At 47.5% G+C, this 17,729-nt stretch overlaps 1 protein-coding gene across 3 annotated transcripts in view; it reads right to left on the bottom strand.

Annotated features, from left to right (window-relative positions):
- Positions 1-508: 508 nt before the first annotated feature.
- Positions 509-17,729, bottom strand: part of KPNA7 (karyopherin subunit alpha 7) — a 35,206-nt gene continuing 17,985 nt past the window's right edge. For 2 of the 3 annotated variants that reach the window (XM_021935676.2, XM_021935677.2), the window contains exons 6-10: positions 15,578-15,841; positions 11,967-12,200; positions 9,020-9,202; positions 5,627-5,773; positions 509-897 (exon numbers count right to left, since the gene is read on the bottom strand). In XM_021935676.2, the coding sequence (XP_021791368.1) occupies positions 811-897; positions 5,627-5,773; positions 9,020-9,202; positions 11,967-12,200; positions 15,578-15,841 (915 nt within the window). In that variant the 3' untranslated portion in view covers positions 509-810. The remainder of the gene's footprint in view (positions 898-5,626; positions 5,774-9,019; positions 9,203-11,966; positions 12,201-15,577; positions 15,842-17,729) is intronic. The other variant, XM_021935678.2, reaches the window with a different exon arrangement.

The following is a 17,729-nucleotide window of genomic DNA, read 5'->3' as shown; positions in this document are numbered from 1 at the left end:
AAAATACAAAAATTAGCCCGGCATGGTGGCAGGCACCTATAGTCCCAGCTATTTGGCAGCAGAGGCAGGAAAATCACTGGAACCTGGGAGACGGAGGTTGCAGTGAGCCTAGATCACACCATTGCACTCCAGCCTGGGTGATAAGAGTGAAACTCCATCTCAAAAAAAAAGAGAAAAAGAAAGAAAAACAGTCTGTCCAGATAGCTATAAGACCATTCTACTCTGTCTTGAAGGTTTTACTTTAAGATCTTTTAAAAGGCAATTACTAAACAAATGTTCTTTATTTTTTATTTTTTTGAGATTGAGTTTCACTCTTGTTGCCCAGGCTGGAGTACAATGGCTCGATCTCAGTTCACTGCAACCTCCGACCTCCTGGGTTCAAGCAATTCTCCTGCCTCAGCCTCCCAAATAGCTGGGATTACAGGCATGCGTCACCACACCTGGCTAATTTTTTGTATTTTTAGCAGAGAGAGTTTCACCATATTGGCCAGGCTGGTCTCGAACTCCTAACCTCAGGTGATCTACCCGCCTTGGCCTCCCAAAGTGCTGGGATTACAGGTGTGAGCCACCACGCTCGGCCTAAACAAACAAACATTCTTAGGAGATGAATTCCACATGGTTTTAAGAAGCAAGGGGTTTATCTGAAGTTCAGGTAGAGAAAAGTGAAAGTGTTGTACATTTTATTAATGTCAAGTTTTAAAAGCTTCACATTGGGGTTACACTTGGGTTACACTAAGATAGTGGACTACAGCTTCTTAAAGAAGTTATCCTTTAGCACTGGGTTGTTGGCTTAGGAGTTATGGAGCTTGGCTATTTTTTTGCTAAGCATTCACAATCTATAAATTCATAATCTTGGTCTAGGACTTGGCTCAGTAAAGTTAGGCTCTCATCTTCTTCCTTCAGGAGAGAACAGACACTGTTATAACCTCCAGGATTCTCAGCACATTATCACTGCACATTTGGCAAAATGCACCTTGTAACCAAATCGACCCTCTTTCACCATGTTTAAGCAGGTAGCTCAGTAGCAATTAAGTACATTTACACTGTTGTGCAATCATCACCACCACCCACCTCTGGAACTTTTTCATCTTGCACAACTGAGGCTTTGTACCTATTACATCAGGAGTCCCCAACCACCGCCCTGTCCCCGGTCCATGGCCTATTAGGAACTGGGCCGCACAGCAGAAGGTGAGCAGCAGAGCAGCAAGTGAAGCTTCATCTGTATTTACAGCCACTCCCCATCACTCACATTACCACCTGAGCTCTGCCTCCTGTCAAATCAGTGGCAGCATTAGATTCTCATAGCAGCACAAACCCTGTTGTGAACTGCACCTGCCAGGGAACCAGGTTACACGCTCCTTATGAGAATCTAGTGCCTGATGATCTGTCACTGTCTCCTGTCACCCCCAGATGGGACTGTCTAGCTGCAGGAAAAAAGCTCAGGGCTCCCACTGATTCTGCATGATGATGAGCTGTATAATTATTTCATTATACATTACCATGTAATAATAATATAAAGTACACAATAAATGTAATGCTCTTGAATCATCCCGAAACTATCCCCTAACTCCCCATCTGTGGAAAATTTGTCTTTTATAAAAACTGGTCCCTGCCAGGTGCGGTGGCTCACGCCTGTAATCCCAGCACTTTGGGAGGCCAAGGTGGGTAGATCACGAGGTCAGGAGATCGAGATCATCCTGGCTAACATGGTGAAACCCTGTCTGTACTGAAAATACAAAAAATTAGCCTGGTGTGGTGGCGGCAGGTGCCTGTGGTCCCAGCTACTCGGGAGGCTGAGGCAGGAGAATGGCATGAACCTGGGAGGCAGAGCTTGTAGTGAGCCAAGATCATGCCACTGTACTCCAGCCTGGGTGACTGAACGAGACTCCATCTCAAAACAAACAAACAAACAAACAAAACTGGTCCCTACTGTCAAAAAGGTTGGGATCACTGATTAAATCACTCCTCATTCCCTCCATCCAGCACCTGGCAAACACCATTCTACTTTGTTTCTATGAATTTGATGACTCTAGGTACCACATCTAAGTGGAATCACGTAATATTTGTCCTTTTGTGAGTAGGTTGTTTTTAATGCAGTTTTGATAGACATAGAACACCGTCCTGACAATGAGTAAGCAAATGATGGGTATAGCTACTACTTCTAGTCCAGAAATCTTTACCCCGGAATTCTTGGATAAGCCCCAGGGATCGAACCCCCTTTAACAGATGAGTCTCTTTTTATTTATTTATTTGGGATGGCATTTCGCTCTGTCGCCCAGGCTGGAGTGCAGTGGCATGATTGCAGCTCACTGCAACCTCTGCTTTCCAGGTTCAAGTGATTCTCCTGCCTCAGCCTCTTGAGTAGCTGGGATTATGGGCGCCTGTCACCACACCCAGCTAATTTTTGTATTTTTAGTAGACACCGGGTTTCGCCATGTTGGCCAGGCTGGTCTCGAACTCCTAATTTCGGGTGATCCACCTACCTCGGCCTCCCAAAGTGCTTGGATTACAGGTGTGAGCCACTGCACCCAGCTGAGCTTATTTATGAGGTTTTCATAGGAACCATTAACCTGGAAAATGCTTATCACCATTATCACCATTCTGGGTCTGGTCTCCTTTGAGAACTTTTTTTATTTTTTATTTTTATTTTATTTTATTTTTTTGAGACGGAGTCTCAGCTGTGCTCCCAGGCTGGAGTGCAGTGGCCTGATCTCGCTCACTGCAAGCCTCCGGCCCTGGTTCACGCCATTCTCCCGCCTCAGCCTCCCAAGTAGCTGAGACTCATGTGCTCTCGCCACCACGCCTGCTAGTTTTTGTATTTTCAGTAGAGACGGGTTTCACCATGCTACGAGCACCCTGACCTCCTGACCTCGTGATCCACCCGCCTGCCTCCCAAAGTGCTGGGATGGCAGGCTTGGCTTCACCAAGCCTGGCCTTTTTTATTTTTAAGACAGTCTCGGGCCAGGTACAGTGGCTCACGCCTGTAATCCCAGCACTTGGGAGGCCGAGGCGGGCAGATCACGAGGTCAGGAGATCGAGACTATCCTGCCTAACACAGTGAAACTTCATCTCTACTAAAAATACAAAAAATTAGCCTGGCATGGTGGCGGTGGGTGCCTGTGGTCCCAGCTACTTGGGAGGCTGAGGCAGGAGAATGGCATGAACCCGGGAGGTGGAGCTTGCAGTGAGCTGACATTGCGCCACTGCACTCCAGCCTGGGTGACAGAGCAAGACTCCGTCTCAAAAAAAAAAAAAAGTCTCACGCTGTTGCTCAGGTTGGAGTGCAGTGGCACAATCTCAGCTCAAGCAATCCTCCCACTGCAGCCTCCCGAGTAACTGGGATTACAGGCACATGCCATTACGCCTGGCTAATTTTTGTATTTCTTGTAGATATGGGGTCTTGCTATTTTGCCCAGGCTGGTCTCAGAGCTCCTGGGCTCGAGCAATCCACCCGCCTTAGCCTCCCAAAGTGCTGCAATTACAGGCCTGAGCTACCACACCTGGCTTGAGAGCTTTTTTTTCTTCTTCTCCTCGGAGATGGAGTTTTGCTCTGTTGCCCAGGCCGGAATACAGTGGCACCATCCTGGCTCACTGCAATCTCTGTTCTGGGGTTCAAGTGATTCTCCTGCCTCAGCCTCCTGAGTAGCTGGGATTACAGGCACAAACCACCACACCCAGCTAATTTTGTATTTTTAGTAGATATGGGGTTTCGCCATGTTGGCCAGGCTGGTCTCGAACCCCTAACCTCGAGGGAGGCCTGCCTCGGCCTCCCAAAGTGCTGGGATTACAGACGTGAGCCACTGCTCCCAGCAGAGAGCATCTTCTTGGTCCCAAATCAAGATTAACTGCCCCAGCTAACCACACCATCTACCTGGTCATATTGACTGTATGGTCCTTTATTTTGCTGATAAGTTACCTTTGACACTTAAGAGAAGTGTCACTCTGTAAACTCCTAGCCCCATGTTGATCTGGTCATGAAATAAATGTGAGGTTGCCTTCCTCATATGAAAAATTTCTGATATAAGTGCAAACCAAACCACAATGAGATTCCACTTTATACCCATGAGGATAGCTATTACCAAAACATCCAGAAAATAACAAGTGTTGGCAAGGGTGTGGAGAAATTGGAATCCTCATGCATTGTTGGTAGGGATGTGAAATGGTACATCTACTATGGAAAAGAGCATGGTAGTTCTTCAAAACTTCAAAATGGAATTACCATATAATCTAGCAATTCCACTCTGGGTATATATACTCCAAAGAACTGGGCCAGGCGTGGTGGCACACACCTGTAATCCCGGCACTTTGGGAGGTCGAGACAGGTGGCTTGCTTGAGCTCAGGAGTTTTAGACCAACCTGGACAACATGAAGAAACCCCATCTCTATTAAAAAAAAATACAAAAGTTAACTGCTGTCATGGTGGTGCATGCCTGTAGTCCCAGCTCCTTGGGAGGCTTAGGTAGGAGGACTGCTTGAGTCTAGGGAAGTCAAGGCTACAGTGAGCAATCATTGCTGCCACTGCCTTCCACAGCCTGGGTGACAGAGCAGGGCCCTGTCTTTAAAAAAAAAAAAAAAATTAGAAGCAGGGACTCTAACAGGCTTACACACCCACGTTCATAGCAGCGTATTCACCATAGCCAAATGGTAGAAGAAACTCACATGTCCATTGACAGGGAAATGAATAAATACAATGCGGCATATATATTCAATGGAGTATTATTCAGCCTTAAAAAAGAAAGCAATCCTGACATGCTACAACACGGATGAACCTTGAAGACCGTATGCCAAGTGGAAATACATCAGTCACGAAAGGACAAATGCTGTACCAATTCCACTCATGAGGTCCCTAGAATAGTCAAATTCATAGAGACAGAAAGCAAAATGATGGTTACTGCAAGGGCTGGGGGAAAGGTGTGTTGGGGACTTTGTAGTTAACGGGTAGGGAGTTTCAGTTTGAGAAGATAAAAACTGTTGTGGAGATGGGCCAGGCGTGGTGGCTCATGCCTGTGATGCCAGCGCTTTGGGATTACACCGAGGCAGGTGGATCACTTGAAGCCAGGAGTTTAAGACCAGCCTGACTAACATAGGGAAACCCTGTCTCTACTAAAGATTAGCTGGGCGTGGTGGTACATCTCTCTAATCCCAGCCACTCAGGTCACGGAGGCTCAAGAATCAACTGAATCTGGGAGGCAGAAGTTGCAGTGAGCCGAGATGGCGCCTCTGCCCTCCCGCCTGGGCAACAGAGTGAAACCATCTCAATAAATACATACATACATACATAAATACATAAATAAATAAATAAAAAGTCACTTTAGCATCAAATCCTCTCCCCTCCCATACCTCTCCCAAAAAGGAGACCAGTAAAGTGAAGTTTTAAGCCAAAGGCAGCGGGATAAGCTCCTAAGGAATTCGAACAGCTTCCAGGCACCAAGAAGCCACTACTCAAAGATGACCTGATACAGCACGGGTAGAGGAGACACATTAACTTCAGAGGATGTGGCGGGAGAGAAGCCCACCTGCCCAGTCACCTGCCACACGCAACAGCCCAGGCCCCGACAGGGTCACCCGCTGCAGAGCTGCCCCACCAGGACCCCTGGACATTCCTTTGCACTCCTAAGTCACTTACCTCACCAAAGTGCTTCTCGATGATGTTCAAAGCCGCCCGACCAATTTGACGGTTCTCATGCAGTTGTAAAGCCTCAATTCTATCGATCCCACCAAGTTCTTCTATCAGAAGACACAGGCTTTCCTTCTCAGACAGTTTCTCTGCTGCCTGTGGCCAAGTATAAGGGGACATGAGACCCCCAGCAGGAGCCCTTGTGGGGTGGGACCTCTGCCAGTCCTCTAGGTAGCTGCCCCCAGTGGAAGCAGACCAAAGCCTACCATTCCTGAATGTATAGTTGCAATTTCACTCTTCCCAAATTGGTTGAAAATTACATGATCTTCCTCCCATTTCAGGTATCCAGGTTATACAGCAGACATATATCATAAATACAGGGCCGGGCGCAGTGGCTCATGCCTGTAATCCCAGCACTTTGGGAGGCCAAGGCAGGCGGATCACTTGAGGTCAGGAGCTTGAGACCAGCCTGGCCAACACGGTGAAACCTCATCTCTACTAAAAATACAAAAATTAGCTGGGTGTGGTGGCAGGTGCCTGCCAATCCCAGCTACTCAGGCTTCGAGGCACAAGAATTTGAACCCAGGAGGCAGGGTTGCAGTGAGCTGAGATTGCACCATTACCTCCCAGCCTGTATGACTTGTATAAGACTCCAGTCCCTCAAAAAAAAATTAGTAAATAAAAGAAGATACAAGGAGACTCAGAAGGTATCACAATTTTGTTAACATTTTGTGTAGAGACAAGAGATCTGCTGCATTACTTTTAGGAATTGAAATTACTCCAACTCCTGGCCTCAAGCGATCCTCCTGCCTTGGTCTCCCGGTGGGTTGGGGCACTGGGGTGGCCCAAATATCTTTTTTTTTTTTTGGGGCAGAGTCTTGCTCCTGCAGCCCAGGCTGGAGTGCAGTAATCGCCCAGCTCACTTTCTTACTCTCTACCTCCCGGGTTCAAGAAATTCTCTGCCTCCCGGCCTCTAAGACCTGGGACTACAGGCACATACTATGCCAGTCTAGCTTTTTGTATTTTTTGTAGAAAATAAGGGTTCATGCATGTGTCAGGCTGGACCATAAACCTAACAGGTGATCCCACCTGCCTATCTGCCTCCTAAAGTGCTAAGGATTAGCATGAACAATGCACTCATAAATATCTATTCTTTGTCTTGTGTCGTTTGATCCAAGTTTTAGGATGTCACTGGGTTGAGTTTCAAATCTAGTCTTGACTCAGATCGTTCTTTTCAAGAAAATTACATTAAAAAGATGCTTAAAGTGGGCTTCTAAAAGGAGCTCCCTAGTGTTACTTTGAAGCTTTTCAGATGGTTTTGTCACCTATAAAAGAACCTTAACTAAGCTGGACACGGTGGCCCATTCCTGTAATCCCAGCACTTTGGGAGGCCGAGGTGAGAGGATCACTTGAGCCCAGGAGTTTGAGACCAGCCTGGGCAACATAGCAAGACCCCACCTCTGCTAAAAATACAAAAATTAGATGGGTGTGGTAGCACAAGCCTATAATCCCAGCTACTTGGAAGGCTGAGGTGGGAGGATCACCTGAACCTAAGAAGTTGAGGCTGTAGTGAGCTGAGATCACGCCACTGCATTCTAGCCTGGGTGACAGAGTGAGATCCTGTTATATTTATATTTATAATTTATTTATAGAGACAGACTCTTGCTTTGTCGCCCAAGCTGGAGTGCAGTGGCTTGATCTCGGCTCACTGCAACCTCCACCTCCTGGGTTCAAGTGATTCTCATGCCTCAGCTTCCTGAGTAGCTGGGATTACAGGCGTGAGCCACTGTGCCTGGCTAATTTTTTTGTAGACATGGGGTTTCACAATGCTGGCCAGGCTTGTCTTGAAATCCTGACCTCAGGTGGTCTGCACACCTCGGCCTCCCAAAGTGCTGGGATTACAGGTGTGAGCCACTATGCCCAGGCAAAAAATATTAATTTTTTAAAAGGACCCTAACCAAATGAATCTAGCTAGCCTCTGAGATTGCCCTAATGATCCCTGACCCCTGGTGCCCAAACCCTGCGTAGTTCCCCACTCACATTGAATGGGAGTGACCTGTATAACCAATAGGATGTTGTGGAAGTGACAGAATGTGACCTCCAAGGTCAGGTCATGAAGGACATTGAGGCCTTCACCTTGCTTTTAGACCCCTTACTCCATAGGAAGCCAGCTGCGTGATGTGAGGACACTCAGGCAGCCCAATGGAGAAGGTCCACGTGTCCAAGTGACTTCCCAGCCATCGTGTGAGCCTCCTCAGAAGCCAATCCTCTTGGCCAGGCATGGTGGCTCACACCTGTAATCCTAGCACTTTGGGAGGCTGAGGTGGGAGGATGACTTGAGCCCAGGAGTTAGAGAACAGTCTGGGTAACACAGAGAGACCCCGTCTCTACTAAAAATACAAACATTGGCCAGGCGTGGTGGCATCTGGTTATAGTGCCACCGATTCAGGTGGCTGAGGTGGGAGGATTGCTTGAGCCCGGGAGATCAAGGCTGCAGTGAGCTAGAATCACAGCACTCCAACCTAGATGACAGAGCAGAGATCCTGTCCGTCTCTGTCTGTCTCTGCCTGTCTGTCTCTGCCTGTCCGTCTCCGTGTCTCCGTCTCTCCGTCTGTCCGTCTCCGTCTGTCCGTCTCCGTCTCTGTCTCCGTCTGTCTCTGTCTCTGTGTGTGTCTGTCTCTGTGTGTATCTGTCTGTCTCTGTGTCTCTGTATGTGTCTGTCTCTCTGTGTCTCTGTCTGCCCCTCTGTCTCTGTCTCTATAAAAAGACAGCTATAGCCACTCTCCACCCTGAACTATTAGTGACTGCCCCTTTATCTGATTTACTTTATCCGTAACTCCCTACCTGATGTGTCTGTCCTCCGTCTCCCCACTCATACCTAATGTCCATTACAGCAAGGACTGTCATAGTCTGAGCACCTGAAAAAATATCTGGCACACAGACATTTGTTGGAGAAAACGAAGACCATGGTCCTTCGAGATGGCTCCTTTTGCGTTTATCCACAGGACACACGGACAGAGGAGGGTGGAGGGATTGAGGGAAGAGAAATAATCCAACTTGGGTTTTGTTTTGAGACGGAGTCTGGCTCTGTCACCTGGGCTGGAGTGCAGTGGCACTATCTCGGCTCACTGCAACCTCTGCCTCCCGGGTTCAAGTGATTCTCCCACCTCAGCCTCCAGAGTAGCTAGGATACAGGCCTGCACTACCATTCTGGCTAATTTTTGTAATTTTAGTAGAGACAGGGTTTCACTATGTTGGCCAGGCTGGCCTCAAACTCCTGACTTCAGGTGATCCACCCGCCTCAGCCTCCCAAAGTACAACTTGAGTTTTAAGAGCCACATTAAATGCCTATATCCAGTTGGAGACAGCTATTTACAAACCAACCTGTTCAGAACGGCTCACCTGGAGGATGCAAGAGATGACATCGAGGATGATGAGAACAATTTTAACATCTGGGGCTGTGAGCAGATTCACCAGTGGCTCCAGGACCCCAGAGTGGACGAGCTGGATCAGCTGATCCATGGTGGCCCCTGTTGCAAAGTTCGCCACCATCCAGACAGCCTCTTTCTGGACTTTAAATTCTCCCTGCAGAACAAGGACGTTTACATTCTCTACAGATCCTGAAGAACCTAAATATAGGACACCAACTTGGTTCACATTCTCGGGAGGCTGGTGACAGCCAGAACTGCATGTATGATTTACATAGAATGCCTTGGCTACCTGCCTCTAGTTCTTTTTCTTTTTCCCCACCCTCACTCTGTCACCCAGGCTGGAGTGCAGTGGTACAGTCTCAGCTCACTGCAACCTCCACCTCCCGGGTTCAAGCGATTCTCCTGCCTCAGCCTCCCGAGTAGCTGGGATTACAGGCACTCACCACCATACCCGGCTAGTTTTTGTATTTTTAGCAGAGATGGGGTTTCACCATGTTGGCCAGGCTGGTCTCAAATTCCTGACCTCAAGTGATCCTCCCATCTCGGCCTCTCACAGTGTTGCGACTACAGCCATGAGCCGCCATGCCCAGCCCCTGCCTCTAGTTCTTGATCAGAAGACGGCATCTTTGGAAAGCCAAGAAGCAGGCAGGCAGACTCAGGTGGGGTCTTAGAGGGAAGCCCTAAGATCAAATAGGCTCATTTGCCCATATCAGGCTACAGGGAAAAATTGAAACTGACATTAACCAATTCAGGTAATCTACATAGACTAGGAGTTATACTTTGGGTTTAGATGACAGTAGCCTATGTCTGCATTTTTAGTCTTTCTGATCTAATAAAGCTTTGGCCAAGAAGCTATAAGGCTGGGCACACAGATACAACCTAAGGGACCAAGCCAGCCCAGAGGTGACAGAAAAAATATCACTCACGTCGGGCGCGGTGACTCACACCTACAATCCCAGCATTTTGGGAGGCTGAGGCAGGTGGATTGTCTGAGCTCAGGAGTTAGAGACCAGCATGGGCAACATGGTGAAACCCTGTCTCTACTAAAATTTTTAAAAATTAGCCAGGCATGGAGGCGTGCACCTGTAATCCCAGTTACTCAGCAGGCTGAGGAAGGAGAATCACTCAAACCCAGGAAGTGGAGGTTGCAGTGAGCCGAAATTGTCCCGCTGCACTCCAGTCTGGGTGACAGAGCGAGACTCTGTCTCCCAAAAAAAAAAAAAAAAAAAAATTGCTCAGTAAATCTTTGCATTTATAAAGTGCGCTCTCGGCCAGAGATACAGGAGGAATTTATCTTCTACTCTTCTATTCCTGGGCAGGATTTATTCCCAATTTATGGCTGGGGAAAACTGACCTCAGTGTAAAACCAAAACAAAAACAAAACAAATAACTTATGGCTCCAAGCAAGTTCTAGTTCAAAAGATACCACTTGAAATATAAGTGCTCTTTGATTCATAACTAGATATTTCTCACTAGAATATGTACAGATTCACAGGGGTGTGCAGGACCAGAAGTACTGAATAGATCGGAAGATGCTATAATTTAGGTAACACACCTAGCCTTTCTTGCCTAGCTTGTCATACGTGGTGCACCCTGGGAACTCACCACCCAGCCTGAGAACAAGAACACTGCCAGTAGCTTCTCCTCAACGCCATGAGACTCCATCTGCCTCCCCACCCCCAGCCCAAGGTAACCACTCCTGACTATAAATGGTTTAAACATAGCTCATTCCTTTAAAGGTAGCAAAAAGAAAAATGCCAAGGATAGTCGTGCTCCTGCAGAAGGGGAATGCAAATCAGGAGAAATAATGAAGTTTTTTTTTATTTGTTTTTGAGACAGAGTTTTACTCTTGCTGCCCAGGCTGGAGTGCAGTGGCACGATATTGGCTCACTGCAACCTCCACCCCCCAGGTTCAAGTGATTCTCCTGTCTGAGCCTCCCAAGTAGCTGGGATTACAGGCACCCACTATCACAACCTGGCTAATTTTTTGTATTTTGAGTAAGGATGGGGTTTCACCATGTTGGCTAGGCTGGTATCGAACTCCTGATCTCAGGTGATCCACTTGCCTTGGCCTCCCAAAGTGCTGGGACTACAGGCATAAGCTACTGTGCCTGTCCCCAGTGTTTTTTTGTTTTGTTTTGTTTGTTTTTTTTGGGTTTTTTTTGAGACAGGGTCTCACTGTGTCACACAGGCTACAGTGCAGTTGTACGATCCTAGCTCACGGTAGCCTTGACCTCCCGGGCTCAATTGATCCTCCTACCTTAGCCTCTGAAGTAGCTGGGACCACAGGCATACGCCACCATGCCTGACTAATTTTTGTATACATATACTTTTCATAGAGAAAGAGTTTCACCACATTGCCCAGGCTGGTCTCATACTCCTGAGCTCAATCTATCCACCTGACTGGGCCTCCCAAAATGTTGGAATTACAGCCGTGAGCCACTGCACTCAGCCTGCTTTAGTGTATTTCTACATTTAGATTTGAATTTTGACATTACCACTTTCGTCAATTTAACTTGGCTTTTTCCTTCCGTGTATGATATCACCATAGCATGATATGTTTGTCCTGCTAAAAATAAAAGCTCCACCCTCTTTTGGTAGGGAGAGAATAGATGGCATATTCTTTGAACACCACTTAGACATAAGCCAATATTTACTAGCTCTTGAGCTTTCTGGATGCTTGAGCCATGGGGTCACCTTGTCATTCAACAATGCTTGTTCCATCTTCCAAATCTTTTAATGGGTTCTTCAGAATGGAACGTCCCCTTCCTTTTCTTCAGGCAGAGCTAGGACTGAGGTTTCATAGCTCTGCTGTGATCTCAGTCTGCTTCTGCGCCTGTGTCTGGATTCCTGAAGGAGTTCAACCCAGTGCTATTGAAAAGTAGTCCTTTGCCATGGTTGCTGTGTGCGCCACTTACGTTTTTTAGCACGGCCACCAAGGGAGGCAAGACATCGTAGGCAAGCAGCTGCTGGATGTGGTGACGGGGCCCCGCCGCTACGTTGCTCAGGGCCCAGGCTGCCTCCTTCTGGATGGAGGGCTTGTTGTGTTGCAGGAGCTGGGGGAGCACGTTCAGCACGCCCGCGTCGATGGCCACCTGCGTCTGCTCATCTGTGCCCGTGACAATGTTCCCCACGGTGCGGAGAGAAGGAGTCTGGAAGAGTAAGGCTAGAAGTCTAAGTATTTCAAGTCTATCCCAGGAAAGGCAACACTCACACCAAGTTCTGTTCCCTCCCAAACACTGTCATGCTATAGCTGATGGTTGTCTAGAAGACCGAACAGGAATTGTATCTGTGATCATTATTTATTCAATTCATCTATGGCCTTTTTACTTTAAGGGAGAGGGTCTTACTGTTATCCAGGCTGGAATGCAGCTCACTGCAGCCTTCAACTCTTGGGCTCAAGTGATCCTCCTCCCTCAGCCTCCCAAGTATCTGGGACTATATGTATGTGCCACCATGCCCGGCTAATTTTTAAGTTTTTTTTGTGGAGACAGGGGTCTTGCTATGTTGTCCAGGCTGGTCTCAAGTGATCCTGCCTTGAATTCCCAAAGTGCTGGAATTACAATCATGAGCCACTGTGCCTGGCCCTTGGATGTTTAAATGTGATATAAAGGAACTTTCTGGCTTCCCACTTGTTTGACTCAAGTGGGATAGAAATCCCCAAGAAACACTGTTGTACTTTTCATATGCTTTCAGTGTCATCATCAAATGTTAAGTTGACTCTAGTTTTGCCTTTTTTTTTTTTTTTGAGTCAAGGTCTTGCTGTTGCCCAGGCTGGAGTGCAGTGGTACGATTTTGGCTCACTGTCACTGCAACCTCTGCCTCCTGGGTTCAAGCAATTCTCCTGCCTCAGCCTCCCGAGTAGCTGGGATTACAGGTGTGCACCACCACGCCCGGCTAATGTTTGTATTTTTAGTAGAGACGAGTTTTCACCATGTTGCCCAGACTTGTCTCAAACTCCTGACCTCAAGTGATCTACCCACCTCGGCCTCCCAAAGGGCTGGCATTACAGGCGTGAGCTACTGTGCCCAGTGACTATACTCTTTATCATGTAACAACGACTGAATTAGTATTTATCACCAGTGTCAAGCTTGTTGCATATTTAATTGGAGATCATGAGATCTCAATGCCATTATGGTGTGATCAGAAAACCCTTCATAATAACTCAGAAGATCCCCAGGACAGGTCTCTCATTGAACTTAAAACAACTCTCCTATAATAGCTGACTATGACTTTATTCAGATTTCTCTGCGCTGTAGTGGCAGCCCCAATAAAGCGCCCAGCAACAGTTCTAGAATTTTCCTAGCCTATTAGGCTACTTACCTGATACTGAAGTGAGGTAGAAGTGGTACTTCAGGCCAGTCATGGCCTTACCAGGGCAGCTCCAAATGGGCCCCAGAAACCTGGGGGTAAGCAACTTCTTAGAGAATTTGCTTCTCCACTTTGGGAGGCCGAGGCGGGTGGATTACTTGAGTCCAGGAGTTCGAGACCAGCCTGGCCAACATGGTAAAACCCCGTCTCTACTAAAAATATAAAAATTAGCTGGGTGTGGTGGTGCACACCTGCAGTCCCAGCTACTTGGGAGGCTGAGGCAGGAAAATTGCTTGAACCCGGGAGACGGAGGTTGTAGGAAGCCAAGATCGCATCACCGCACTCCGGCCTGGGCAACAGGGGCGACAGAGTGAGACTTCGTCTCAAAAAAAAAAAAAAAATTTTCTTATCTCATACTCTCCATGCCCCTAGCACTATCCCCAACCAACTCAACATCTGAGAAATCCTATGCTAATCTCCAAATAGATGATCACTAAAGCTGCAGAATATGCAACATTAGGCAAAAGATTAAGAAAATAAAGAGCAGGCAGTGTAAAGACATCTTCAATATAATAAAATGCACCCACGTTTCAAAGCAGTATCTGATGTAGGTGGCATGTTTAATAACATAGCAAGGCGGCAGGGTACAGTGGCTCATGCCTGTAACCCCAGCACTTTGGGAGGCTGAGGTGGGCAGATCACCTGAGGTCAAAAGTTCAGGACCAGCCTGGCCAACCTGGTGAAACCCTGTCTCTACTAAAAATACAAAAATTAGCTGGGCATGGTGGTAGTGGGTGCCTGTGATCCCAGCTACTCAGGAGGCCGAGGCAGGAGAATCGCTTGAACTCGGGAAGTGGAGGTTGCAGTGAGCCAAGATTGCGCCACTGCACTCCAGCCTGGGAGACAGACTCTGTCTCACAAAAAATAATAACCTAGAAAAGCAATTAGTAATGGTTTCAGTAGCTTTCTGCCTATATCTGAGCTAGTCTAAGAGAACAAACTGGGGAGAGGATAATGGTTTTTTTTGTTTGTTTCTTAATCCCCAGCATCTCACTGTGTCACTCTGGCTAGAGTACAGTGCGCCATCATAGCTCATTGCATCCTCAAACTTCTGGGTTCAATAAATTCTCCCAACTCTGCCTCCCCAGTAACTGAGACTACAGGTCTCAGCCAAATTTTTTTTTTTTTTTTTTTTGAGATGGAATCTCACGGTCACCCAGGCTGGAGTGCAGTGGCACGATCTCAGCTCACTGCAACCTCCACCTCCTGGGTTCAAGGAATTCTCCTGCCTCAGCCTCCCAAGTAGCTGGAATTACAGCTGTGCAGCACCACACTCAGCTAATTTTTTTGTGTTTTTAAAAAGAAATTTTTGTATTTTTGTATTTTTACAGCTGTGAGCCACCATGCCTGGCCTTTTTTTTTTTTTAAAGGAGATGGGGTCTCACTATGTTTCCCAGGCTGGTCTCAAACTCTTGGCCTCGAGCAAACTGCCTGCCTCAGCCTCCCTAAATGTTGGACAGGCGTGAGCCAGTATACCCAGTGGAATTTTCTTTTATACTTGTGTAAAAAATTCAAATGTTATGATGAGCTTATACACCCATTTAGTATAAGCCAATTTGCTAAAGTCTACACATGTAGACCGCTAGAAGGAGACGGTGTGTGAATAGTTCACTGGGTGGTGGGATTATAAGTAATTTCACTTGGTACTTTTCTTTTTCTAGTTATCCAGTTAAGAAAAAGTCAGTTACTTAACACCCACTAGGATTTGACATCAAAATAGATTCAAGCTTTTGGCTAGAGAGTAGCAAAGATGGGCAGGCATGGTGGCTTGTGCCTCTAATCCCAGCAGTTTGGGAGGCTGAGGCAGGAGGATCCCCTGAGGTCAGGAGTTCGAGACTAGCCTGGCCTACATGGTGAAACCCTGTCTCTACTAAAAATACAAAATGAGCCAGGTGTGGTGGCGGCCGCCTATAATCCCTGCTACCCCGGAGGCTGAGACAGGAGAATCACTTGAACCCTGGAGGCAGAAGTTGCAATGAGCTGAGATTGTGCCACTGCATTCCAGCCTGGTTGACATAGCAAGACTGTCTCAAAAAAAAAAAAAAAAAAAAAGAATAGCAAAGACCAGGGAAATGCAGATGACAAGCCTTGCTCCAAAACCTGCTAAAGTGACTATGACTCAAGGACTCGAATCCTCAGGGCCCAGGATTACATTTACCAAGACATTGAGTTCTGAACTGGTCATGAGCACTACCAGCCTGGGCAAGACCCCTGTGTCAACCACTTGGCCGATGCGTTTATTGCAGCCATCAGTGAGGTAGGACAGTGCCCAGCAGGCATCCGAGAGAATCTCACTGTCCTGGTGCTGCAGGAGGTGAAGGAGGGCCGGCAGTAACTGCTTCACTGCAGAGTCACAAGGATATGGGTTCTTGTTTCGGCACAGATTCGACAAGGTCCACGTGATGTTCCGCAGAAATGTGATCTGTAACAAGGAGACTGCCTCCAGCATTGGGTGCAAAGGAGAGAAAATGTAGACAGCAGTGTGTTCTTGCAATTTCCAATCAATATTGTGGATCAGCATGAACCAGAGCTTTTTACAATTTAACTATTTTCAGACAGCCTTGCTCTGTCACCCAGGCTGGAGTGCAGTGATGCAATCTTGGCTCACTGCAACCTCCGCCTCCCGGGTTCAAGTGATTCTCCTGCCTCAGCCTCCTGAGTAGCTGGGATTACAGGCACCCGCCACCACGCATGCCCAGCTAATGTTTGTATTTTTAGTAGAGATGGGGTTTCACCATGTTGCCCAGGCTGGTCTCAAACTCCTGATCTCACGAGATCTGCTGGCCTCGGCCTCCCAACGTGCTGGGATTACAGGGTTGAGCCACTGTACCGGGCTGAACCAGAGCTTTTGAACTACAAATAGAAATGTGTTCTAGGCAGTGATGAGTATTAGGGATACAGAACGAGCTTTGTATTTCACATTTCAACGTTAGATGGAAGTTTCCTCGTGTCTTTCAAAATGTTCTTTCCCACTCTACTTGATGACCTAATTCTATTTTTCATTGACAACAAGATCAAGCAGGAGTTACTTGGTCTTCCCACTGGTCTAAAACACTACCAGCATGTCATCCCCAGACTTCTAATCTTCTATTTGAGGATTGGTCTTCCTACTCTGCCTCTGGATCCCATCTCTTTCGGCCTTTTATAATTATTAGTTTTAGTTTCAGTAGAGACAGGGGTCTTGCTATGTTGCCCAGTCTGGACTTCAACTCCTGGGCTCAAGTGATCTGCCTACCTCGGCCTCCCAAAGTGCTGAGATGACAGGCCTGAGTCACCACACCTGGCCCTTACTTTTTGCCTTTAAAGATTCTGCCCAGAATCATCCCTGCCCCCAAATCACTCCCACCAGTAAGGAAACATTCTGGGACTGTCAGCCCCTCCCTTTCTGGCCCTTTCAGCTATCACCCTACTTCTGTCTTTCAGAGTCCACCCTCAAAGAGGCATCTATATTCACTGTCTACCTCCCAAATTCTCAACTGTTGGGGTTATTTGTTGAGACAGGGTCTCACTGTGTTGCCCAGGCTGCAGCGCAGTGCCATGATCATAGCTCGCTATAGCCTCAACCTCCCAGGTCTAAGTGATCCTCCTACTTCTGCCTCCTGAGTAGCTGTGGCTGCAGGCATGCTTTTTGTAGAGAAAAGTCTTGCTATGTTGCCCAGGCTGGTCTCAAATTCCTGGGCTCAAGGGATCCTCCCACCTCGGCCTCCCAAAGTGCTGGGGTTCCAGACATGAGCGCCTGGCCTCCAGTTGTTCTTCAGGCCATTCTAGTCATGTTTCTAACCCTTCTTTGGGGTTAAGGATGCTTCTTGGTCCTAAAGGCACTTTAGGACCTAAAGGCTCTTTAGGATGTTTAGGATGGCTATGTCCCAGACCCACCTGCTTCACCATCTCTGCTATATAATTTTTTTTTTTTTTTTTTTTTGAGATGGAGTCTCGCTCTGTCACCAGACTGGAGTGCAGTGGCGCAATCTCAGCTCACTGCAACCTCCGCCTCCCGGGTTCAAGCAGCTGCTTCTTGGTCCTAAAGTTCCTGTCCCTCTCAGCTGTGGTTAGTAGTCAGCCCTTCCCTTTCGAGGGAGCTCTTGGCCAGGCGCAGTGGCTTACACCTGTAATCCCAGCACTTTCGGAGGCCGAGGCCGGTGGATCATGAGGTCAGGAGTTCAAGACCAGCCTGGCCAAGATGGTGAAACCCCGTCTCTACTAAAAATACAAAAATTAACCAGGCATGGTGGCACGTACCTGTAATCCCAGCTACTCGGGAGGCTGAAGCAGGAGAATCGCTTGAACCCGGGAGGCAGTGGTTGCAGTGA

Source organism: Papio anubis, chromosome 4 (assembly GCF_008728515.1).
Source record: "Papio anubis isolate 15944 chromosome 4, Panubis1.0, whole genome shotgun sequence".
Taxonomy (NCBI): Eukaryota; Metazoa; Chordata; class Mammalia; order Primates; family Cercopithecidae; genus Papio; species Papio anubis.
The sequence above is the reverse complement of the archived record's forward strand: the minus strand, read 5'-3'. Positions and strand labels throughout refer to the sequence as shown.